This window comes from Mus musculus, chromosome 8 (assembly GCF_000001635.26).
Source record: "Mus musculus strain C57BL/6J chromosome 8, GRCm38.p6 C57BL/6J".
Lineage (NCBI taxonomy): Eukaryota > Metazoa > Chordata > Mammalia > Rodentia > Muridae > Mus > Mus musculus.
Genome location: NC_000074.6, coordinates 110,212,159 through 110,239,038, shown reverse-complemented (window position 1 = coordinate 110,239,038; position 26,880 = coordinate 110,212,159). Strand labels below are relative to the sequence as shown.

General features: G+C 44.0%; 1 protein-coding gene across 3 annotated transcripts; it reads right to left on the bottom strand.

Annotated features, from left to right (window-relative positions):
* Nucleotides 1-14,549: 14,549 nt before the first annotated feature.
* On the bottom strand, nucleotides 14,550-23,693 carry Cmtr2 (cap methyltransferase 2). 3 transcript variants are annotated; one of them, XM_006530916.3, is made up of 3 exons: nucleotides 23,177-23,693; nucleotides 20,953-21,422; nucleotides 14,551-17,999 (listed from the first exon to the last, which is right to left on the bottom strand). In XM_006530916.3, exon 3 carries the CDS (start codon nucleotides 17,977-17,979, stop codon nucleotides 15,676-15,678), a length of 2,304 nt encoding a protein of 767 aa, XP_006530979.1. In that variant the 5' UTR covers nucleotides 17,980-17,999; nucleotides 20,953-21,422; nucleotides 23,177-23,693; the 3' UTR covers nucleotides 14,551-15,675. The 3 variants fall into 3 exon arrangements, with proteins under 3 accessions (NP_666327.2, XP_006530979.1, XP_006530980.1); XM_006530917.3 differs by having other exon boundaries at nucleotides 20,953-21,412; NM_146215.4 differs by lacking the exon at nucleotides 23,177-23,693 and having other exon boundaries at nucleotides 14,550-17,999; nucleotides 20,953-21,079.
* Nucleotides 23,694-26,880: the final 3,187 nt, after the last annotated feature.

Sequence of the window (26,880 nt, the reverse complement as noted above, 5' to 3'; positions counted from 1 at the left end):
ACACACACACACACACACACACACACACTGAAAACCAAAACTCGCCTCAAATCAATTATGCCAGTTATTTTGATTTTTTTTTAAAGATTTACTTATTATTGTATGTAAGTACACTGTCGCTATCTTCAGACACACACCAGAAAAGGGCGCCAGATCTCATTACAGATTGTTGGTTGTGAGCCACCATGTGGTTGTTGAGATTTGAACTCAGGACCTTCGGAAGAGCAGTCAGTGCTCTTAGCCACCGAGTCATCTCTCCAGCCCACTTTATTATGACAAAAGGCTGAGTAGCACAGATAACTAATCTACAAAGCACTCAGAAATGCTTGAGAGCTGATACTTCGGTCTGTATAAGTACTCCTTGTATTGAGTGCCTACAGGGCAAACTCTATCCTTGATACAAAGATAAGCACTGGATACAGCAGAATAAGCACTTGACTTTGATTGAGGAGTTCACTTCCTAACTAACTGGTGGGAAGTGAACCTGGACACAACAAATAATTAAATTATGAAATACAAGAAAAACAAACTGGAAGAGGGCCGCGAAGCTGCGGTTTATTTTAATTAAAAGTTCTTGGGGCAGATCCCACCTAGAAGATGACATGTGAGCAAACACTTGGGAGAGAGGCGAGTACTCGGGAATCCATGTGATTTTTCTCCGGGCGGGGTGAGGGAGATTTCCAGACAGGATGAAGGCGCTGGTGCGAAGATCTTGAGGTGCGAACGAGCCCTGAATATTTGTGAAGTAGTAAGGTGGCTACTATGGCTGAGGGAAATGAGCTGGGTGAAGAGAAAAGAGGGGGATACTAGGGGAGTGGGAGAGAGACAGAGACAGAGAATGAAGTAGTGATGGGAAGCAGGGGTGGGGGAGGGGCAACCAAAACTAAGTATGCATGAGAATGCGGTAAAAAAAAAAACTTGTTACTTTGTTAACATAATAATAATAACAAAACCAACAATGTTGTGAGGGAATAGGAGAGGAGCTCCTGGGCCTTTTATTTTATTCTAATATTAGGAAATATGGGGATCATCTAAATAGGAGATGGTAGCCACCAAGGCAAGAGGGTGGCAGCGAAGGAGTTGCAAAAATCATAATGTTGTGGTTATCTTCCAAAACTAGAACTTGATGAAGTTGAAAAAAAAATCCCCCCCAAACCCCCTAGAGAGGAGCCAAGGGTAATCAGGGCCTGGAGTTTGGGTCACAGCATCTAAAAGGCAGAGATTCCATTACCTGGGGTGGTAGGAGATGTGAGAGAAGCAGATTTGGGGAAAGACGTTCAAGAGCTCAGCCTTGGGCAAACGCATGTTGGAGGGGTCTGTTAAATGACCACATGGACCACATGGAGATGTGCATGATGGAATGCCCAGTTCTGCATTTCAGAGGAGCTGACAGGGAGGAATTAGCTATTTAGACACAGTAATGATTGTGACTGTGATAGGCATACTAATGTTCTCCAAAGCTGCCCTCGCCCCAGTCCTCAGCACTGTGAATAGATTGCTTCAAGTGGCAAAAGGGACTTTGCAGATGTGACTGAGGGTCTAGACTCTGAGGTGGAGAGATTATCTGTGTGGTCCCGATCTGATCACATGGACCCTTGGGAGTGAAGAATTATTCTTACTATAATTAAAACAAGGATAAGAGAGAGAAGACTGTGCTGACAGCAGGGTGGGGCTACCTGCTAGGGAAGACAGGGAACCTTTAGAAGGTGGAAAGGGCAACGAGACAGAGTCTCCCTCAGAACCCCCATGTGATGGTTTGTATATGCCGGGCCCAGGGAGTGGCACTATTAGGAGGTGTGGCCTTGTTAGAGTAGGTGTGTCACTGTGGGGGTGAGCTTAAGACCCTCATCCTAGCTGCCTGGAAGTCAGTCTTCCACTAGCAGCCTTCAGATGAAGATGTAGAACTCTCAGCTCCTCCCTGCACCATGCCTGACTGGATACTACTACCATGCTCCTGCCTTGATGATAATGGACTGAACCTCTGAACCTGTAAGCCAGCCCCAATTAAATGTTGTCCATATGAGAGTGGTCATGGTGTCTGTTCACAGCAGTAAAACCCTAACTAAGACACTCCACAAGGGAATGCTGCCCTGGGGACAGCTGGTGACACAGGTGCCAGATTGGCAACCTATAGAAATGTGAGATCCCAGTTAGTATTGTCTTCAGTCACTAAGTCTGTAGTCATTTGTTACAGTATACAGTGATAGAAAACAGGGCAAACCAATGGCTCAGCCACTAAGAACATCTACTGCTCCTGCAGAGGAGCCACGTGGCAGCTCGCAGCCAGCATAATATCAATTCCAGGGTGTTCAGGGTGCTCTTCTCACCTTTGTGGGCACATAAGCAAAACACATTATACACAAAAATAAGAATAAGCCAACCTTTGGAAATAAATGTCGGTACCATCAGCATGTAAAAAAAAAAAATCTAAATTCACTTTTAAAAAGCAATTTAGGAAGGAAAGAGTTTATTTGGATTACAATTCCATATTGCTGTTTATCATCAGAGGAAGTCAGGACAGGAACGCCAACAGGACAAGAATCTAGAGGCAGGAGCTGATGCAGAGGGATGCTGCTTATTGACTTGCTCTCTGTGATTTGCTCAGCCTGCTTCTTGTAGAACCCAGGACCACCACCCCACAGACACCATCCACTAGGAGCTGGGCCCTCCCCCGTCAATTACTAACTAAGCGAATGCCTTACATATGGATCTCATGGAAGCATTTTCTCAATTGAGGTTCCTTCCTTTCATATAACTCCAGCTTGTGTCAAGCTGACACAAGACCAGCCAGGGCAATTAACCCTTTACCAACTTGATACACAAACACATCACTATTAAAACACAACCTTTCCTTTCTTATTCGACCCCTAGATCTCACATTAGAATCATACATAACTTTAAAAGTCCCACGGTCTATACAAATTCAAACACATTAAAATTTAGTCCCTTTGAAATAGGCAATCTCAGCTGGGCAGTGGTGGCGCACGCCTTTGATCCCAGTACTTGGGAGGCAGAGGCAGGTGGATTTCTGAGTTTGAGGACAGCCTGGTCTACAGAGTGAGTTCCAGGACAGCCAGGGCTACACAGAGAAACCCTGTCTCGAAAAACCAAAAAGAAAAGAAGAGAAAAGAAGGGAAGGGAAGGGGAGGGGAGGGGAGGGGAGGGGAGGGGAGGGGAGGGGAGGGGAGGGGAGGGGAGGGGAGGGGAGGGGAGGGGAGGGGAGGGGAGGGGAGGGGAGGGGAGGGGAGGGAAAAGAAAAGGAGAGGAGAGGAGAGGAGAGGAGAGGAGAGGAGAGGAGAGGAGAGGAGAGGAGAGGAGAGGAGAGGAAAGGAAAGGAAAGGAAAGGAAAGGAAAGGAAAGGAAAGGAAAGGAAAGGAAAGAAAAAGCCAGTCTCTTAGAATTCAAAGTTTCATGGAGCTCTAGTAAAATAAAAATAAATGAAATACTTTCTTACTTAAAGAGAGAAGAGCCAGGCACAGTCACAAATAAATCAAAGAAAACCCAACTCCAACAGTGTAAATAACTCAGTTTCCAATATCAGAATCAACTCACAATCCTCTGGGCTCTTGGTCTTGGGTCACCTTTCCAGCTCTGTCCTCTGCTGCTACTGCTGCTGCTGCTGCTGCTGCTGCTGCTGCTACTGCTGCGGCTGCTGATGCTCTTGGTGGTTATCCTACCCCACTTGCATCTCCAAAATTCTGGGGTCTTCTACTGCAACTGGACTGCACTTTTACCACTAGTCCCTCCTAAGCTTTCTTCACAGTACCAAACTTCAACTTCTTTGTATGAGCCCTTCAGCCCTGGGCCGTCAGCTGCACCTTGACTAATGGCCTCTCCTGTCTTTTTCAGTGTCAAGCCTCAGCTACTCTCCATGACCCCTTCATGCCTTCAGAAGCAGTACCCCCTGGGTGACTCTTACACATTACCAAGTCCAAGGGGCCAGCACCAGATACAACCTCGGCCAGTTCTGGAACAAAGCATCTGTAAACTGACCGTGAGAAAACACTTTCTAGAAGATTTCACCTCCGTGATGCTGGTCTCTTCTTAATCATCCCTGATTTCTTAGCTCCAGCTGACCAGCATCAACCGTCCCAGGAATCCAACAGTTTCACTTCAACATTGCTGATCTTTTGTTAATCACGGCTAATCCCGCAGCCCCAGGTGACCAGAGCAACTTAATTCAAAATAACAAATGCCCCCACTAGAGCCTTTAAACCCCCCTCTGAAACTTCACAAGCCAGGCCTTCATCATCTGCATTGTCCTCAACATTACCTTCCAACCTCCTATAAAACATCCCACTGAGCTCTCAACACTCAATGGCTCTTCTAGACCAAAGTTCTAAAGTCCGTCCATAATCTTCCCCCAAACAACATGATCAGGTCTGTCACAGAAATACCTGATAATGGTGCAAACTTCTCTTAGGGTTTCTATTGCTGCAACAAAGCGCCATGACTAAAAAGCAAATGGAGGAGGAAAGGTATACTTCTATACTGCTGTTCATGATCAAAGCCAGACAGTGAGCAGCTCCCCTCCATGGCCTCTGCATCAGCTCCTGCCTCCAGGTTCCTGTGCTGTGTGAGTTCCTCTCTTGACTTCCTCTGATAATGACCAAGGATGTGGAAGTGGAAGCCAAATAAATCTTTTCCTCCCCAACCCTGGGCACCAATAAACACAATCCCCTGAACATCTTGGGATGTGGATAATCAGATGAGCTCTGATTCTTCTCTGAGATAGGGAGGCTGTGAGAATCAGGAGAAGGAGGAAGAGGAGGAGGAGGAGGAGGAGGAGGAGGAGGAGGAGGAGGAGGAGGAGAAGGGTGTCAGGGGGAGGAACTTCCAACTTTGTCCAAACACCTACCTGATCATCTCTTTTTACCATTCAATTCCACAAATGTATAAAGTGCTAACTTGTTAAATTACATATGCTCTAAGACCAGTATTTCAAGACTAGGAGATACCTTTTTTATTCTTTAGTGAAGGCAGGACCTCAGCAATATTAAAATACATGACCTTCTAGTACCTGACATTTCTTGGCCGCAGTAGCTTCAGGAAACCTTTGCTTTGCCTCCTGTGATGGCTATTCTTGGTTGTCAAGACAAGACATCTGGAATTAACCAAAGCCCAAGTGGCCGGGCATACCTGTGAAGGAATTTTTTTTTTCCTAATTAAATCAGTTGAAGTGGGAAGGTCCACCTTGAATCCAGATCTTTTGTGGTAGGAAGAGCCACTTTTAATCTGGACCACGCTTTCTGCGAGGCCACCTCGCAGACATGGAGACATGGAGAAAGGAAGTTTGCTCTCTCTTTACCTTGCTTGCTCTTGCTCTGGCTAGCAAGTCCACATTAAAACCCTCACCGGCATTAAAACCTACTTTGAATTCTTCTGATACAGAATGCCAGCTGAGACATCCAACCTCGTAGACTGAACAACTACTGGATTCTTGGACCTTTCGTTGGTAGACAGCCATCGTTGAGCAAGCTGGTCCACAGCCTGTAAGCCACTCTAATAAATCTCCTTTCCATATGTATCACGACAGGTTCATTCTTTAAATTCGGTTCCTTGGAAGAACCTTGACTAATACACCTTCTCATTCTTGGAGGTTCTGGTGGCCCGAGACAAATATGGCGCTCATCACGGCCCTTCACGTGGATGCATGGTTATCTGTTTGCCTGTCCATCTCCTCCACTAGACTTGGAAGTCCTCAAAGGACTGAGGACACGTGCTTTTGTCACGGAAGTTTCCCGTTCACTGAACCCCTACATGCATCAGATAGCCCCATGGGTAGCATTTACTCCATTTTGCAGATAAGAAAGTTGAGGTTCCAGAAGGCTAAGATATTTAATCGCTGGTATCCAGCCAGAGAGCAACAATAGTTCACAGTGCAAATCTGTGACTAGCAACCACCTAAAATGACCCCATCCTCGTTGCTGGATGCTGTGAGTTAGGCGGGAAGCGGGTCTTTGCAAATTTGATTAAGGATTTTGAGGTGGGCTGAATTTAATCATAAGGATCTTTTTAAGAGAGGCTGGCAGTTACTGAGGAGTTACAGAAGAAAACGGCGCAAGGACAGAAGTGATAGCAAAGGGGCTCTGAGCCAAGAAACACCGATTGTGTCTTAAGTTTGAAAAAAACAAAAACAAAACCTCAAACCAAAAGACAAATTTCCTTAGACCTTCCAGGAAGAGACACAGCCAGCCCTGCCTACCCTGTGACCTTAGGTTACTATCTTCAGAACAGGAAGCTAACCTCCACTGGGGACTGTTAAGCTGCAGAGCCCACAGGGACCTGTCACAGCATCCACAGGAACTGCCTTAGAGCGCTGCCTCCATGAGTCTGTGGTCTTTACATTCCAGGACTAAGGCAGTGCCCATCACAGGCACAGGGCACTCCATGGATGTTTGCCAAGTGAATAACAGGAGGAGGAGGTAGGGAGATTTTTTCTCTAAAGCCTCTTCTACCTGCCCCACCTGCATTTCTGACCAAGACAAAGGAGCACCCCAGGAGCAGTTGGGGTGACAGGCATTTCCTTATTTCTGAGTTGGATGTATGATCTAGTTATTAGCTGAAGGTTATTCAGTACAGATCAGAGCACTTCTGAAGACCGGATAAAATGTGTGCCCCACCTTACAGTTGTGACTTAAGAGTTAGGAGCTAGCCGGGCGTGGTGGCGCACACCTTTAATCCCAGCACTTGGGAGGTAGAGACAGGTGGATTTCTGAGTTCGAGGTCAGCCTGGTCTACAGAGTGCGTTCCAGGACAGCCGGGGATACACTGAGAAACCCTGTTGCAATAAATAAATAAATAAATAAATAAATAAATAAATAAATAAATAAATAAGGAGCTGGCGGCAGCAAGCAGAAGCAGAACAGCTTTAACATCAACAATTTAAGGTTGTTTTGCCGATTTCCTATAGCAGTACTTTAAGCATCCGGAAAGAGCCAGCTGAAATTATCAGCGGCACTAGCAAAATGATCAGCCATCACACGCTACAGTCTAGTTACTGTATGTAATTATGTCACAGCAAGCAGAGCAACTAACATGAGGAGGCACACTGGACTTGCATAACTCTACTTCCCTTCTCATGAAACCACCACAATACACGCTGTCGTCGGGGATGGTGGCATTTCCCGTAAGTGTATCAATAAAAAGAAAGCTTTCCAAGCCGGGCTTGTTGGCGCAAACCTTTAATCCCAGCACTCGGGAAGCAGAGGCAGGCAGATTTCTGAGCTTTCAGTATTCCTTCCCTCTTGCCAGTTAAACACATCCATATTAAGGAATTAGAATGCTGAGGGTATAGCTCGGTTGGTAGAACACTTGCCTACCATACATAGTCCTGGGTTCAACCCCCAGCGTGGCATAAATTGGGTGTGGTGGTCCATGGAGGAGGATCAGAACCTCAAGATGATCGGTCCTCAGCTACACGGGGAGTCAGAGAGCAGGCTGGGCTGCGTTACAGGACCCCCATCTCAAATGAAGAAAAAGAAATACGAGTCAAAATGGCATCTGTTCTTTTAAGAGCATGTACTACAAGGGCAGAATGGATAGTTAACACTCAGTTGAAAACAGCCACTTAGAACTACATCTCAAAACCATGTACGTCTGAGGTCTATATCAATTTGCAGTTGACCATGAAGGTAATGTAATTCACTTCGCAGACTTAAGCAGAGAGCAGTCACGGCCCTTCTGGGAAGGCTGGCAACTGGAAAGGTATTCTCAGCTTGCCCAGTATGGCAGCCCCAGCTCCCAGTGGCCATGAATTGCTCTAAAATGTAGACAGATCATGCACACTGAGGGTCTATCAAGACCACCAGAAACTCAATTTATCTGTGACCCGAGACAGGGTTTTATTGCTTTTCAGATTATCAATTTAAAGTGTTTTGCTTTTCAGCCTCCGGGGTATTAGTTTGATGTATGAGGCAGGAAGATTATTAAATCGCCAGTACCTTCCAAAGATGTAAATTAAGCCACCTCACCTCCTTAGACACCTTCCTGGTACAAGCTGGGATTTATTATTAACCTGTCATTCCTGCATGCTCATCAAAACAATCGGGACAATGATTAACTGTCCCTGTAGACTTCAGGCTACTTGTCATTCCACCGCGTGGTGGACAGGATATTACAGAGTCTCCTGATTGTTTCTGCAGAAGAGTAGCAGCAAGACCTCTAGATGACAGGTGTTTCTATGGTGTCTATCTGTAACTATATACGGTGGTATGTCTATAATATACAGTGCTCTGTACGTTTTCAGTGAAAGTGTGCTGTATTTTGTGTGCCCCCCCCCCCTCCTGGTCATGTCACTTTAGATGCCTCTGTTTATTTGGATCCCTCACCCCCTGCCCCAAAGCAGTTTGAAGAGGTATGACATTTAATGAGCCGCAAACATTAAAATCTTCCTCTCAAGTCTGTTAAAATTCAGTGTAAGCGAAACAGCATTTATTAGATCCTATCTGGCAGGCAGGAAATTTGAATATATCTGTCCATTTCCTCATATAGTGATACCATGCAGGAGATGTTCAATAAAAAAAACAAACAAACATATGTATCTCTCTTCACCTTTTTGTATTTGAATATTTTAAAACATACCCTTTCTTCAGCCTTGAGAACCCGTGATAAGATGGACCCTGGTAAAACAACGTAAGGGGGGAGATTTGTTTTGCTGATACACGGTTGAGTCCACAGCTTCTCTGTCCCATTTCCTGGGCAGAACATCTTAGCAACAAGAGCGGGGCAGACAGGAAGCACAGAGGGACAGTAAAGGGCTAGAGACAAGACACCCCCAAGGACACAGCACCAACTTTCTTCAGTTAAGCCTCACCTCCTGAAGTTTCCAGAATTTTCCAAAACATTGCCATCAGCTGAGAGCCAAGAGTTTAGCACAGAAGTCTTGGGGAGGGCATTTTATATTCAAACCATAACAACCCCAAATACATCAGAATGTGTCTCTAAGAAGCAAAAAAAAAACCCTAAACTATCATCATAGTAGCTAACAAAATAACAACCCTTTAGTGTTTAGCCCATGTTCAAATACCACTCATGATCTAAACATTTTAAATATATATTTAAATAATATATTTAATATTTAAATAATATTCAATATCAAATATTGAATGTTATTTGATATTTAAGATATAAAGCATATCAGATATGATAAATATTTAATTTAATTGTGTAATTTAATGTTAATATTAATTGAATAATATCTGAAATAAAATATATGATATTATATATTATTATATATTATAGCATGTCATATATTAATATATCATATCTATGATATATATGATATACATATGTGTATATATGTGTGTGTGAATATATGTATATATATATGTATATGTATATGTATGTGTATATGTATATGTATATGTATATGTATATGTATATGTATATGTATATGTATATGTATATATGCATATATAAACATTACCTTGGACAGAATGAAGGACATCAAGGTCACATAGGTATTTGTTTATTTGGTTGTCACTTACAGTTTCCTCTCCCATCTCCAAAATGATCTTTAACAGTTGATTTTTATTCAGAGTACATTCTGTTCGAACCTGACATAGGCTTTTGTTGAATCCTTACCAGGTTCTGTTTTCAAATGCCCAGTAGTGTGACCACAAAATGTATTGTTCTAACACAGACAGTCTCAGTTGAGGTTGGGGAGGCTGATCGGATCCCAGCTGACCAAGACACTGAAGGTAAAGGGGGTGCTCGTTCCGGTCTCTGAATTCACTAGAAAACTGCTAGGAACAATGGTATCCTACCGTTAAAACTAAAAGCTAAAAAATAAAAGTAAAAATAAATCAAACAAATTATATGTTAACAGCTTTTTTTTTTTTTTTTTTTTTTTTTTGAGTAAAAACCAACTCACCTAAATCTGAGGAGAGACAAGGGACAGGGAGGCATGGCGTACAGGCTTGTCAGTCAGTCCTTAGGGACAGACTGCTGGTGAGGAAGAGTCGCCTATAATCATAACAGACAGACAGACAGAGGCTGAGTGTGCAGTCACGGGGTTTGTCTTCCCCTCAGGCTTCACTCTCAAACAACATGGCTGGAGTCCTGGAGACACACGGGCAGGAGAGGCACAGCTGCTATAGGAAGGGCAGGGACCCCACTCTCCTTATCTCCCTGATTTAAAAATGTCCCAGGGGAGTAGAAGTAAAAGTTTCCTTTAGGACAGTGCGGAGCACACACTTAGTGGGAAGAAAACAGTTAAGCCCTTCCACGGCTCAAGAAGAGGCAGGCAACCATGCGTGGCCCAAACTGCCATTGGGTTGGGACAAGAACACGAATATAATCACAACCTTGAGCTCCAAAGACACAGGCCTCCTCTCCTCTTCTTGCTCCTCTTTTTCCTCCTCCTCCTCCCCCTCCTCCTCCTCCTCCTCTTCCTCCTCCTCCTCCCTCCTCCTTCTCCTCCCTCCTCCTTCTCCCTCCTCCTCTTTCTTGTCCTCCTCTACCACCACCACCACAGAAGGTATCAGAGCACTGTTGTGAGGGGGACCAGGGAGAAACCAAAGCATACAGACAAGTTTCCTTCCAAACTTGCTTTTTGAGCATACATGACACCACGGTCTCTGCATTGGCCCCTGCCTCCAAGTTCCTGCCCCGCTTGAGTTCCTGTCTTGACTTCCTCCAAGTGTGAGCCAAATAATAAACCCTTTCCCTCCTGACCTGCTTTTTGTGTTTGTGTTGCAGCAATAAAAACCCTAAGAAAATCTATGACAGCGATTTGAAAACATCAGACAGAAACCTGGAAACTTATTTTTAAAATAAATGTCAAAGCCGTCTATGAAATAATTAAGCGGCGGTGCTGGATGTCCTGATGGGTGCTTTTGTTAAGATGTAAACTGTATTAAAAAAAAAAATCAAGTGAAAGTCTGTATGTTTCCACACTAACACAAGACAGTAGATTCTATTTTATCTTTCATGAGCTAATGGTCAAACTTTGTGAAAACTCGAGTGGGCAAACCAGCAGATGTCTTAGCATGTGCTCATGGAGGGGGGCATTTTTACTTAAATGTTCCCCGCATACACACCTTGAATATTCCTGGGTGCTGGGTCTTGAGCACAAACCCTGAGTTTACAGCAAGCCCTTTATTAGCTGACCATCTCAGCCCCAAGTTATGCATCTTCACAGGGCAGACTTGAGTGTCTGGCAGATATTTTCTCAAAAATGGATAAAGTAAGCTGTCATCCCAAGGAAAGTGTCGGCATTTGTCGCCATGGTAACAATCCGAGCATCAGGGTGAAAAAACCCCGAGAATTTTAGAAAGCTAATGCTTGCCATCCCTAAGTGCTGCTCAGACTTTTCTGATGAGATCACTGGTGATTGCTTGAAAATGGAAATTTTGACACTGTGAAATTAAATATGTCAACATTTGCAAGCTCTGCCTCACTCAGGAAACCAGTATTTTCAAAAAGACAAATTCGGCGTTCAAAAATAAAAATCACACACGGGCAAAATGTCCATCCAAAGGGTGAGATAGACAAACGGGTTTGAGTAGCAGAATGAAAAACATCCCTTACCCATCCCAGATTCCTTTCAACACATACTTAAGAAGCTGCCATCTGTCAAGTTTTAATGTAGCGAAGACTATCCACCATGACCTAAAGAAGTTATTAGGATTATACTTGGTCTTCCAGCCTGCTCTGTTGGGAGAAGCCTGTAATCCCAGCTGTTTGGGAGGCTGAGGCAAGAAGATCGAAAGTTCAAGGAAAACATGCAATATAGGGAGACCCTGTCATTTAAAAAAAAAAAAAGACATGGGACCAGAGACAGCTCAGCTCAGTGATAGAGTATTTATAAAGCAGATACAAGGTCCTAGGCTCCATTGTCAGCAAACAACAAAAAAAATACTCCTCACTTCCCAATGATATATAAGGATATTCTTACTTTTATGTGTATGGATGTTTTGCCTGTGTGCTCCATCTACCTGCCTGGTACCCATATGTCAGAAGAGGGTGTCAGATCTCCTGCAACTGGAGTTACAGATGGTGTCAGCTGCTCTGTGGATGCTGAGAATTGAATTTAGGTCCTGTGCAAGAGCAACGAACACTCTTAACCACTGAGCCTCGTCTCCAGGCCCTGGGAGGGAGGTTTTTTTTTTTTTTTTAATACATATATGCTGAGGGTGGGGGTGAGACTGCGAGAAGGGTGTAACTTTGGGTGCTGTCCTCAGGAACACCAAGGCAGGGTCTCTCATTAATCTAGCTCTCCCCGACTAGGCTGGACTGGTGGGCGGGCTGGCAGGCCCCAGGGTTTTCGTGTCCCCTCCCCCTAGTGCTAGGATTACAAGTACTCTGGGACAGGCATTTTAAGTGAGTTCTGAAGATGAAATGAAAGTGATACAAAGTGAGCCATTCCCCCATAATAAGAGCGGTTTTCGTAAGTATTTCAGCCCCCAAAGTATTGCAACAAACGCAGTGTGACATCAGAAAAAAGTCTAGCTGTCTCCTATCACAATGGAAAAACAATTTGCAAAGTTAATAATACTATCTTTGTAGTTTATTTTGAAAGTAGATGCCCTTCATTTACAGCCCCAAACCAAAATTGGACCACTTGGACATCAAAAATGTGCAGGGGCTGGTGAGATAGCTACTCTTGCAGAGGACCTGGGTTCAGTTCCCAGCACCCCACACAGAGACTAACAACCATCCCTAACTCCTGACCCAGGAGATTTGACACCTCTCTGTGGCCCCACTGGCATCAGGTATGCACATGGTGCACATATATGCATGCAGGTAAGCACACACACACATAGAGTAAAAACAAATAAATCCTTTAAAAAGAGTAATAGTAAAATGATTTAAAAGAAACTATCAAGAGTAATACTTGGCTAAAATATAACCAATATATACTTGTGGGACTATGATAGGCAGCCTAATTTGGTTGAATGAGGCTTGCTCCAGCAACCCGGTAGAAAACTCTACAAGGGATGGGAAATCGAGCCACATTCCCAGAGTCAGGTGTCTGACACCACAGAGCCCCAAACTCCATGATTCTGTGACTATAAGTCACACAATGTCCCAAGCTTCTGTCTAGACTCCACCCCCACACCCCCACCCCCGAGCTACCTGACTATAGCCAGGTATGCTCCTCCCCACAGTTACCTGATAGCACAGCCAGATAAAAGGACCAGATGTGGGTCAGTGAGCGTGGGGGAATAAAGGGAGTGGGCAAGGGCCCGCATCCCGCCAGAGTTCCAGTGCACTGGGTGATGGACACGAAAGGATTGTCACAAGGGCGAGAGACCTGGGTTTGGTCCGTGGCTGGAATGCAGGAAGGTCTTCCAGCAGGAGGTTAGACAGCTCCTTAGCGGAAAGCTTATCCCATCGTTCAAGCACAGTGGGCCTTGATGAGCAGAGACAGTCTATGGTTTTAGAGCTTTATTGTAGAAAGGCAGGGGGAAGAGAGAAGGTAGAAAGAGAAAGGCTGGCCATGGCCATGTGGAGAGAGGAGGGAAGGGAGAGAGAGGAGGAGGGCTAGAGAGGAGAAAAAGAGGTGAGAGCTTAAAGAGAGTGAGGAGGGGCCAAGCAGCTCCTTTTATAGTGACCCGTCACAGCAGGAAGCATGGGTTGGTGCCTCATGCTGAGAGCTCATGTTTATGGCAAGCAAGAAGCAGAGGGCATGTTGGGAATGGCACATTTTTATAACTTGAAAGCCCGCCCCTCAGTGAGGCCCTTTCTCCAGTAAGGCCAAATCTCCTAGACCTCCCCAGACAGCGCCACTACTGGGAATTAAGTGCTCAATGCCAGAGCCTATGGAAGACATTTTCCTTCAACTCCCCCATATCATGCTAAAAATGATAGACTGTTTAAGCATGTTCAAATGTTCTATATTGCAATACAGATTAGTATTTTGAAAAATTCAATCTTTGATGGTCTTAGAAAGTAAGTTTTGGGGACTCAGAAGTTAAGAGCATTTGCTGTTCTTGCAGAGGACTGGAAGTTAGTTCCCAGAAGGCACATCAAGTGGCTTACAACCACCTACAACTCCAGGTCCAAGAGACCCACAGTCTTCTGGCCTCCAGGACCTCAAAGTACATGTACATACTAACACATATGTACGTATACACACACACACACACACACACACACACACACACAAAAGCAAGTTTCACTTTGTCCTAAACTCAAATGTTTATCTATATCCTAGTTAAATGGGTTAAATAAGTTAAAAAAAACAAACAAACAAACAAACAAAACCCAATCCATTATTACTAACAAGGCAGCAAGAGTAGTTTCTCTCCTGGTAGACTGCAACTAACCAGACCCACCCTCATCAAGTCACTGGTAGGAAAGGAAGTTCCTTCAGAGAGAAACCACCTCAGACTTTCACCACCGGACCATACCCCCCTAGCCCAGCCCCTGACATGTACAAATTCTCTCCTGAAGATTTCCCATGAATAGAACATTGAAGGAGTACATTCTCATGAATGCAAATGAAAGGAAATGAAACATTAATTCCCAATCAACCTTCCTTTGGAAGTTTCCAACTTATAAACTTCTACTATGATTATCTTTTAATGAAACAAACACAAAACACACCTGCTGAAGACTTTATTTGTGGCTTGTAATGGAACTCAGAAATAGCAGAGCATGAACTATTTGTTAATTGGATACATGATAGAATACTTCTATTTTTTTTTTTAAGTAACAAAGAAATACCTAAAAATTTATATGAGGTCTAATTATGTACCTTATAAAATTTCAAAATAATGACAAATTAACACCTTGGTAGAAAAGTTCATTATTTATTAAATACATATTTCTCAATGAAATTGATAAAAATGTCTATCTCATGGATAATCTCAGTAAGGTGCTATTTTCATACTAAAAAACAAAACCAATAAAGATACAAAGTTTGTTTAGCCATCATTCTGGGTTACATTTCGCCACAACCATCACACTCCGGTGTAACCCACAGGAGACTGCACACCAAGCCTTAAAACCATCTTTCCTTAAAAATGCCAACATTGCTGAAGGAAGTGTTTCGTGACAAAGGAGTACTAGACACAGTTTTTCACTGTACAAAAATGACCTTTGGTTTTGGCTTAAAGCTGTTCTTTCTTATTAGTTGAAGTAGTTATAGCTAGCAAAAGTCATACAAAAAAAAAATCTGTATTTCATTTCAATTCAAAGAAAATGAAGCCACCAATCAAAAGGCAATGGCACATATCAAACAATCTGGAATAAAGATCCCTGAAGTCCACAGACATGCCAAGTGCTTCCAGGTAAATAGTGAAGCCAGAGAGTGACTCACTTCCTGTCATGAATAAATAACCTCTAACAATCATTAAAAGCATCAGCCTAAGAGAGGAATCAGTTGGGGAAAAAGTCTGAATGAAGGCACAGGGTGTAAGTCTGCAGCAGATAAGACTGACTCAACTGTATATGCAAGCAAGCGTGTAGCCACTCGAACACATACAGATGTCACATGATTAGGGGCTAAATACCATCAGTACACGGCTCCTACCACAAAAACTCTGTGCCTATGAGTCATATATCCTTCACATCAGAACAAGCCACAACTTTCCACAATTAATGTCCTTTAATACACAAATTGGTGTCTCTCCAAAATGAAAAGTATTAAATAAATAGGGCAGGTAAAATGAAATCGGAAACTGTAAGTCACAAAACGGCTGCACGTCATCAATGCCGTGCTCAATTTTATAACTCAAGGCTGCCGATGGCTTGGTCTCGCTCTCCTTGAATAATCAAATGCAGATGCCTTTTAGCAATGGCAGCGTTCAAATCCCACAAAAAGTCAAGCAGCGTCCCCTGAAGGAGCGCCTCCATTGGTAGGAACTGTAAAATCTGCCGAGGGGCACTGGGGTGCAGCAGCTTGCTCAAGAGGTCATGAACATTCTGTAGAAACTGGAAAACTGCATCTGGAAGGTTCTGATAACCAATGCACAGCAAGACGGCACAGGTCCTGAGGGGCTCCAGGGACGTGGGACAAGAGAACGTGATAAATCTAAAACAGCCGTGGAGGACGAAGGTCAGGCCAGCCATAAACCTCGTGAAGCAAGAAAGGATGGGCAAGACCATCACATCTCCCCTGTGAAGCCGCCTCAGTGAGTGCAGCAGGCAGTCCAAGAACAAATGCTGGTAGGCTGGGTCACCATCGTGAAGCAGGGAACAGCTGAAGGCTGTGAGCTCCACGGACTCCACAAGCTGGATTTCCAGTGGCGCGGGCATCTGGAGATCACAGACGGCCGGTGAGCCCACCAGCAGGCACTTGACTGGGCCGCTGGGTTCCGCACCCTGTTCGTCCGGAAGGCACTTGGTAAGCCTCAACAACTCGGATAATACTGACTCTTCTGAAAAGACGGGACAACAGCGGTATTGCTGCTTGGAACTGACCTTGGCATCCACGCTCAAAGCTTCTCCTAAGGACTTCTCGATGGCTTCATTGAGAGTCTTTAAAATTTCACCATCACAGAAAGGGGAACACTTTACCTTCGGCAGTTTCTTTCCTTCTAAGACTTGCCACGACTGGTACTCAAGACTGGAAGCAGTCCCTTCAAGGAGGGAATTCTGCCCGGGATGATAGACGGTGTGTTCCTCTGCCCAACTATTGAAGTATCCTTTGGCTACTTTATCCTTCCATGAAAGGGTTTCCATCATCTTCCGTTCATTATAGGTTTTAAAATACTTGTTTCTCTGTCCAAACCATTTCGTGTTCATACTACAACCAATATTGGACTTTTTAACGAGCCAGTGATTTCTTGAAAGAGGCTTCAGTTGAAATTTTTGCATAAAATATTGTACAGCGCAATCCCTTAGATTATTGAGTCTCTCTTGCTCCCCCGTTCCCATGCTCTCAAAAAGACGAATGTTCTCAGATATAGTCTCTAACTGGTATCTATGAAAGAACGTACAACACTCTTCGTGTCGCTCAAGGAAGGATTTGGGGATCACATGATGAGGAAAGAGCGCCTTCCTGGTCATCTCAGTGCCGAAGTTCAACACCATCCTAGATAGCAGAGGCTGAACGGCCTCTCTTCCCTTATAGCGAAGACACACCACATAGACTTCTGAGTTTCCTGCCTTGCTAGTCGCAGGTTTGAAAACATGAACTTGGTCAAAAGAACAATTTAGCAGGTACATGAGGTTCACAGAACAGTGTTCAAACAACGTAAACATCTTTAGAACAAAAGAGCCGCCGTCTCCAAGAGTGATCAGAGCAGTGACAGCTTCGCAGTAATGCAAAGACGACACTAAGGCTTCCTGTTCACCTGGGTTTCCTTGGCAATCGAAGCTGCCATCAGCCGTGACCAAGTGAATGGGAGACATGCCGCTGAGGAAGTCCTGAAGCCCGGTCAGATATTTCAGGGTCATGATATCACCGGTATTATCTGGGCCGAAGTACCAGCAGTGCAAGGTATTTGCCATCAGCCGGTCATCCGTAATCATCCTAAGATTGTCGTTTGCCTCGTGGTATGGATTCAGGCTGTTCGCCACCCAGCTCCATTCACAGGGGAACCGGTGAGATTTTAAGTAATGGTTGAGGCTAGCGATGAAGGCGCCCGGAGCTTCACACAGGTGCAGAGAATTCAGTCTTCCACTCTGAAAAGCTTCCTGCGGAATGAGGGGGAAACTGCACAGGATCTCCTGGAATTTGCACCAGGCCTGAGTGCAGAGTTCCGCGTTCACGGCCTTTTTGACATGAGAGATGATTTTGCCTGCCTTGTTGGTGAAGGCCGTGTGCCTGTGCCACTCGTCCAGCTTCTTATCGCTCAGGAGGTTCTTCACTTCGTTCAGGGAGTTCTTCAAGTCTAGAAGAGCCCTGAACTCGAGGTGCCCACAGGAGAAGCTCTCCGTGGGAGCTGGTAACTGCCACTCATTATCGAGTGGCTTACGGTAGGAAAAGCTCTTGGCAAAGAGCTCAGACACGTCATTGAGGACGTCTGGGCTGAAGGTCTCCAAGCAAGCTGGCTGCCGAGCCGGAAGCTTTCTGCGCTTGCTCATTGTCAAACTGAGTTAAAAATCTGAGAAGACAAAACGGAAGGTTACAAGGGTCACCTTTATAGTGAGTGAAACAGCATTGCAGAAAATCTGATCACACTTCAACAAACCCAGTACAATGTGAAGGCCGATGTCAGCACACTGTTACAAAGCAAAGCAACACGGAATAAAGGGGAGAGGCCTAGACAGCCATCAGTCCTCAGCATAAATTCCAGCTCTGCTCCTTACAGTTTAATCAATGTCCTGGAAAATATGTTTTATTCTGGGGCTCAATGTTTTTCTTATTTTCAAATACTGGTCTTTCAAATGATTTTTTTAAAGAGGTGGCACCTAACAGTATTTAGCAGGGAGTGGCAGCTTTTGCCATAGCAACTCACCTGGCTCCTCCCCAAAGCTCTCTGTTCTCAGATTAGACACAACCCATGTACCGTAAACACATGAACATCCTTCCACTTCATCCTCAAACGTGACTGCAAATCAAACTCCTTTTGGCACTTATAATTAATTCCCTTTGTAACCCACCTTCCCGGCTGGAGGGTGTCTGATCATCTGAGACTGGTCTGGCCAAGCCTCTCTGTTGCCAGCAACTTAGCCAACTTACAAGGCTTGCTTTATACACTTTGATGACATTTCACTGAGACAGGTACCTTGGTGGTATCAATCATCCATGTAAGCCATCACCTACTATTCATAGCTAGAGTTTGGATCTGAAATACTGCCCCAAAACCCTCTAGAGAAAAGTTCGGTTCCCAGTTCATGATGCTACTTGGAGCAGGGGGACCCTTTAAGAGGTGGAGCCTAATGGAAGGAAGTTAGGTTACTGAGTAGCTATTAGGACCCCTGTCCTCCATGTCCTTTCCTGGCTGCCACCAGGTGAAAAGTCCTTTTTCTTTGTGCACTCTCCATCATGTACTGCCTCACCATAGGGCCAACGGCAATGAGCTAACTGACCACCAATTGAAACTTCTGAAACCATGAGCCAGAATAAGCCCTTCTCTTCCTACATTGCTTATTGTAGGGGTTTTGTTAGAGTGAAGTAGAGCTAATAAATAAATGTAGACAAAACAAAACCCCTAACAACAGCATCAACAACAAAACCCTTAACTGCCTAGGAAACTAGAAACATCTATCTTGGCAGAACAGAGGCTAAGGTAAAGAAAGATGGCACTGCTGGAGAGCTCTAAATTCCACCATGTGGAACGCTGAGTGTCATATGTCACCCGATGGTGAGGAGTGCTTAAGTTTTCAGTTCATGCTCTGCAATCATGTCATAGTCAATTCATCCAATAAATGGTTAGACATAAAACGTCAGACATAGAAAAACTGACAACTAAATCCCCATCCTACAGAAAGCAGACATTCAAGGTGAAAATCGTGAGTCAGGCGCGCTCCTTTGTACGCTGAGCAAGATGAACTCAAAGGAAATCTAAACTGAGAAATAAAGGTTAGCTATGACCATAATGACATCATGACATTGGTGCTTCCTGAGTCCTGTCCTCTTAGCAAACCTTCCCATCCCTTTTCATCCTGTATTTTATCCTGTGTTCATCTGGTGTACAGGTTGGTAAGCTCCTTAAAGCAGTGGGTACCTTTTTTAATCATCTTGTTTGTCACAACTACTTACGAGTCCCACGTGAGTAGAGATTTACTGTCACAAACAGCAACATCATTTAACAGTTAGAAACTGTATTTAGAAAAGCTCTTAGGGGGAGGCAAAAGCAGGGCATTTCTGCACGCACAAAAACTCTACGTAAGAGCAAACAGAAAATTTACTACAATGAGCTCATCTGTCTTGATCCACGCTGTGCTTACTGGGAACCGCAGCTACATTTAGACCTCCAATACATTCTATTTTGGGGGGAAAAAAAAAGTCTACTTTTAGTCATTAACTTCACATACTAATTAGTGGCTGTGGTTAAGCTGTGAAATCTTACCGAAATTAAGTGGATAATTGCCTTCACTTGCAAACAACTAAAAGGATTCAAACGCTCCAAGGTTCCTGACTGTACTTGAGCCTTGCTGCCAACTCATTCTTAATATTACCGCCCCCTTATCCATTCCACTCCAGCCACACAAGCCTGCTGTTCACTGAAGACCCAGGCCACACCACGTTGGAACACTTTGCTCAATACTAAGAGGCAAGCTCTACCTGGGCTTTACTCCCCCAAGTATCTATCTAGCTAATCCCCTCAGCTCCTCCTGGTATTTGCTGGAAGGCACTTTACTCTGTGAAGCCTATCCTAACACACTTATTTTGAAATTGCATCTCGGGCTCCCCATGGCCCTTACCTCACTTTCTCCCACGGCATTCATGTTTATCACTTATTTCTTTTCCCCTGTGTTCTGTTTGTGACTTGTCGTTCTCAACTTCCTCAAACCAGAATGTAAGCTCCGCACTTCTGCAGGACAGTTATCTTTTATTTTGCTCACTTACATGCCACCCCAAAAGGTTCCAACAGTGGCTGGTGGGCACTTAAGTACACTAACATTAACTGGATAAATGGACGAATATTACACTTAGCCCAAAAGACAAAGCTCTGAACAGAATAATGCATTTCAATTTCACCCTAGCATTTCAATGTACGACTTAAAAACAAAAAAAATTTCAATTAAATGCATAAAATTTTTTTTCAACTAAATGCATGCCGTTTCCAAAGTGCATGTGAGGCTGATGAGTATCAACTGTATTATTTTGCAGGCTCCAAGTGGAAGACAGGAAGCTTCCTGTCCAAAGCCACAAGGAAATGATTATAAAATTTGTAAGTCCAACACCAAAGCCTTTAAGTTCTCAACAGCTGTCAGGTCTAAGTGAGCATAGGGAGTGTTAGCAATGGTCCCGCCAACTTTTCCTAGGAAATAAAAACACTGGGGCATGTGCAGTGCTCACACTGGGTCCTGGGACAGCCACCTCTCAAACACTCATTTGAGCAGCCCCGCCCCTTGCCCGCAGCGAACCGTCCGGGAACTGTCACTCACCGAGAAGCCGGGTCCGCATTCCTTCAGCCCACGCCCACCAGAGCCCCTCGAGCAGGAGCAGAGTAGCACCGCACACGCGGTCCTCACTCTAACGAGCCACCTGCCACTTCCGCTCCCGGGAACAGCTTCCGGGGGTGGCGTCTCCTCTGCGTACTTGGCAACCGGGTCGCGGACAAAGAGGAGGGAGCGCCTGGAAGACCGCCCGGACCTGCGCACGCGCAACTGGAGCCAGATCCTCCTCCAGACCACGCCCCCACCGGCTGCGAGGCTCTGACAGCCACACTGCACAGGCGCCTTCCGGGAGGCCTATCGTCACGCGCATCGACGTCACTCGGGAGGGTGGCAACTCCTGGAGCTGAGCTCTGGTGCGGAGAAACTTGTCCGTCTCAGCGGGTCGCCATGGCAACGGAACTGGGCTTTGGTACCCGAAGGTTTACCCTGGATAGATAGATGCTAGTTCCTAGGAGAGACTGCATTAAAATTGAAGCTCAATGGATAACTTGAGTGCAAAACCAAATTAAAGAAACGGAAGTATCATCACTTGGTGTGTTTACATATTAATAAACCAAGGAAAAAGAAAACCACCCGGTGTAGTGCCACAAGCCTTTGATCCCAGCTCTCATGAGCCAGAGGGAAACAGATCTCTGAGTTCTAAGTCACTCTGGTCTACATAGAGAGTTCCATGTCAGCCAGGGATACCAGAGGATGGACTCTCAGGCCTGGGACTCTCTAGTTAGGTTAGACTGTCCAGCTAGTCACTGGTATCCACCTGTCTCCACCTCCCCAGCTGTGGGGTAGCCACAGCTGCTGTGCGTTTATAAGTGTAACAGCCATCCTTTTTAGAGGAAAGCGCTTCACAGCACTTCCCTCATCCTCTCGCTCTCCCACTCTTTTCACCCACTCTTCTGCACTCCCCTTCCCTGAGCAGGTGTTATGTAGATGGCCTGTCTATGGCTGAGCTGTCAGTCACTTCTCAGAACTTTGACAGAGATGAGGGAAGAGCACCGTATTCAGAAGGCAGTTTGGCAACTTGACCATTTAGAGAAAAAAAAAAAAATCAGTGGACTCTCCCTTAGAGCCCACGATTTGTTAGTTATGGGTTTGGGCCATAACTAATACAAGGCATGAATTCCTCTTGTGGAGCAGGCAAATACCTACTGAATATTTTAGAAAAGCTCCCTTAAGTTCCTTCCTAGTCTTCCACCCTCAAGAAGCAGCTATCACTGTATTTCCCATCACCCTAATTTAGATGATCTGGTCTAGAATTTCACATAATTCAATCATTACACTTTGACTCTTCTCAGCCTCTCCCTGTTCAATTTATTATTTAAAATGTTTTCATCTGTATTGTCTTGTGTCTTTAAAATTTATATTGCAAGGGGTTTGTCATTCTGTGGGTTGACTTTAATCAGTTCTTCTACTGAAGGCTGACTGTTTAGTTTCTAGACTGGTGATATTACGAATGGACCTGTTTGGGGACTTTCTAATATGTTGTTGTAAGCATATGTTTTCATTATTCTTGTGTGACTTAGATGTGGAGGAACTGAGTCATCCAGCAGGCATAGCGACCAAGAGGAGAGAATAATCGCAGCTGCTGTGTGTGTAACTTCTTAAATCTTCCCCAGAGTTCTGAGTGTGTGTAACTTCTTAAGACTTCCCCAGATTTCTGAAGTGTTCCACCGTTTTGTAGTCCTACCCATAATGCAACTTTTTGGCATTGTCTTTTCATTTTAGCCGTTGGAGAGACTCTGTTGCTTTCTAAATGGGATTCTTTGAGACTTTCATACATATGTACAATATGTTTTGATCACCCTCCTCCTCTTCCAACTCCCCCCTCCCCATTTCATACAATGTTCTTTACTTTCTTTTTTTTGTAGCTCACTGATTCCAATTAGAGCAGATAGTATGTGCATAGGACCATCCACTAGAGCATGGGTGACCTACAAGGTGCCACCTTCCTGATAATAAATATTAGTTTAAAATGTCAATATATGAATGCTGTTCTTTTGTGGAACCCAGGAGTATGTGAGGAATTTGTAATCTGTTAGATGAAATTACCGTGTTTATAAATACTGTCATGAACACTCCAAACAGCAAAGGATGTAGGGAGTCTTCCCTGGGTAAAATGGTCACTACACAAACGGTGACCATAAAACCTTTGCTGAAGAACTGTGGGGCTTTTGCACTGTTAGTTCTCTTAATTACATGACATAAATACACTTACCGTTTCCGTTTTAGGAACAGAATGCAGGCTGAGAACAATCTGACAATTCGCTGAAAGTTATGTCATCACCAGGCAGCAGAGTCAGGGTGTGAACTTGAGTCTGCCTGAATCCAAATTGCTGCCAGCTGTGCCAAGCCATCTCCATCATTCCCATTCAGACTCAGAAAGGTGTATCGGCAGCGGCAATAGTTGTTAAAGGAAGATGAATGGCATGCGTGTTAGAAAAGCAAGAGAGTGGGCTGTTGAAAAGGTTTTAGGAAAGACAAAGTGATCCAGATGTGTGAAGCGGATACATGACGCCTGCCTCTCACTACACTGCCTGCCTCTGACTTACTGCAGCATCTGCCTTTGACTGCACTGCCTGCCTCTGGAGCCCTTGCCCCTAACTGGACTGCCTTGTCTAGCCTCAATAGAAGAGACACGCCTAGTCCTACTGCAGTTTGCTATACCAAGGCTGATTGCTATCCATGGGAGGCCTCCTCTTTTCGGAGGAGAGAGGGAGAAGGGGTGGATGGAGGGAGGGGAGAAGGAGGGACTGAGAGGAGAGAAGGGAGGGGAAGCTTCAATCCAGATGTAAAGTAAATAAATAATTAATTTTTTTTTTTAAAAAGAAAAGTAACACACAAAAGGAAATTAGAGTAAAACTAATAACCAACTTGGCTCCTGTAACGTTGGGTAGAATGTCTACAATGTAATATTCAGTGCAAATAGGATCTTGAAGCTGTTTGCATACTGTTTAGAAACAAATATTACAAAAAAGTTAATTTTAAGCATAAATATAAAAATTGCACACATCGATCATAAGAGCAATTTTTGTCTATTTTATTACCATATCATATAGTTAAACTTCACTCTACATTTTAACATATATTAGGACTAAAACTCAGTATGAACTGTCTTCTTAAAAAATATTTCAGCCAGGTATGGTGGCACACGCCTTTAATCCCAGCACTCGGGAGGCAGAGGCAGAAGGATTTCTGAGTTCGGGGCCAGCCTGGTCTACAAAGTGAGTTCCAGGACAGCCAGGGCTATACAAAGAAACCCTGTCTCGAAAAACCAAAAAGAAAAAAAAAAATTCACAGCAATTCATGCTTGTTCTGACTAAATGGTGTTGAATTACTTACCAAGTAAAGAAAAGTTGAGATGTATTTTGTAGGTTATAAATTTCATTAAAATAATTTTAAATTAACCTTAAAACAAGAGTTTGATATTGTCATTAATAATGTGCTAGCCTAAGATACGTCTTTTAATTAAAATAACTTTGTGGTTCATTCTCCAGCATAGAAAAAAGATAAAAATAAAAAATGAAAAACAATATATATATATTTAGATATATATATATATATATATATAGATATAGATATAGATATAGATATACAGTTACATTGTTATAGATTGAGTTGTGTCTCCTCAAAACAAATTTGCATGTTGAAGCCTTAAAACTCTTGTGACTTCTTTTGGAGACAGGGATTAAGGTTGAATAAGGCCATAAGAGAGGGGTAATAATCTAATAGAACTAGCATTATTTTTATTTTTATTTTATTTTGAGTGAGTGTGTGTGTATGTGTGTGTGTGTGTGTGTGTGTGTGTGTGTGTGTGTAAGGCAAATGACCTAGACCATGCAGAACCAGTGGGAGGAATATTTATCCCTCTAGTGCAGTGGTTCCCAACTTTCCAATGCTACAAGACTTTAAAACCATTCCTTATGTTGTGGGACCCACAACCATAAAATTAGTTCATTGCTACTCTTTTACTGTAATTTTGCTACTGTTGCGAACTGTAATGTAAAGATCTAAGATGCATGATATCTGACATATGACCCTCAGAGGGGTCGGGATCCACAGGTTGAGAAATTCTGCTCTAGCACGATGCTGCAATTCCTCCCCGCCCCCCGCGGTCCCCCCCCCTCCCCCCGGAAGTCTCGCCCTCTGTACAGTTGTTCACTGAGTTGTAATCAGAGAAAATAGTGAGGAGCCAGGATACAGAGGATCATGGGAATTAGATTTCCACACTCGCTCTGCCACAACAGGAAATCCTCAAGAGAAAAAGGAGTAACCATTTTTGTTCTTAAAGATTTAGGGCCAATAGTGAAAGAGTCCAACAAATTTCCCAAAGGAAGTGGTAAATTAAAAGATAGTTAAATAACATGTCAGAAAGCTAAACTAATTCTCCACCCTGTGAATTTGTAAGCGATGGCTTTATTATTATTTATTATTAGGAATCATCAGGGTGCTTTATTTTTAACTGGATTCAATGCCCAACTTGTTAAAGCACTGGCCTTGGGGAGTTGTAGTGTTAAGAGCTCACTTAACACTATGGCCCACTGGGATGAATGACTCCTCTTGGTGAGTGGTGGAGCACACCAGCCCTTGCAGCTGAGTGCCTGCACTGAACTCTCCACAGCCTTGCTTTGTAACCTTGGGCAAGGAAAGACCCACAAGGTGGTGTTAGGATTAGCAAAGGAACACCAAGTGCTTACTTGATATGCGCTAGCTACCTAGAAAATACCTAGAAAATGCTAGGAGGAGGAGGGGGAGGGAGGAGGAGGAGGAAGATTTGGAAGCTAGAGTGTTAAATTCAGACCCCCTTTGCAGAGTTTGCCCTCTGCTGCTTCTCCTTGATGCATTCATGATCATCAGTAGAGCAGGGAAGGGAAGAAAGGTAGGGGAGAAAAGAAGGAGAAGCAAAGGAGCTAGAAGAGAGGAGCGAGATTATTGAGGCCAAATGGTTTCGTACCTGCCACCGAGACTCTGTCTGCTCTATCTGTAGGCTGTCTTCAACAGTTTGGACTGATTTCAGGGGCAGCTGGACAAGCTGTAAGATGCAGAACAAATATATTATCACCTTGAAGGCATTCACCAACTGAGCATTGAGGGAGGAGAGCCACAAATGCAGCCTTGCTTTGTATTATCAGTTAAGGTGATTTGAAAAGCCCAGAAAGTAATTCTGTTCAGTGTGTTTTGGTCCAAATAGAAAAAGACTTGTTACCCAGTCATGAGTGAGGAAGACAGCGACCAAGCTTGAGAGAAGAGTGTCTTGGGGGAAAGTTCAGGGACTGGGGCATAGAAAAGGGGACAAAGGGCATCAGTTGGATCTGTAATGTCTTATTCCTTTTATTAAGCCCCAATAGCAACCAATAGCAAATGTCAATACTTAGAAATTTTGGGTAGTGGATACAGTAGTGTTATATTTTTCTCTTTACTCTGTATATAAAATACCTCCTAAAGCTTTGAAATGTGATCAGAAAGAGCATCTCCTCCATGCCTAAATCCATCCGAACGCCAATCCCTTGTAGAAATGTCTTCTTTGTTCAGCTAAACCACACACACACATGCACGCACACACATGCACACACAAACACACACACACACACACACACACACACACACACTAATAATTTTCAGGAATGTGCATCCGTCTCATATCCAACTAAAAAAGAGATCTTATGACTCTTAAAATGGACTCTACATTTGTGAATGTTCACCAAAATACACTTCAAATTCCGAACCGTCTGTCTTGAACTGGGTTTGTACTTCATGTCATTAATGAGTAACATTAATACTACATCAGATCTGGGGGAAGTGTTTTGTGGTTAGCGCATTGCTAGAATATATGCTGACAATAGACAAGCAATTGGTTTCACTTCAGAGGCCAAGTCCCACTGATAGATGGTGTCTGCCTAGGGAACTTTGGGGGAAAGACTG

Coding starts and splice junctions, on each gene's coding strand:
- Cmtr2 (XM_006530916.3), bottom strand. CDS start 17,979: ATGAGCAAGCGCAGAAAGCTTCCGGCTCGGCAGCCAGCTTGCTTGGAG.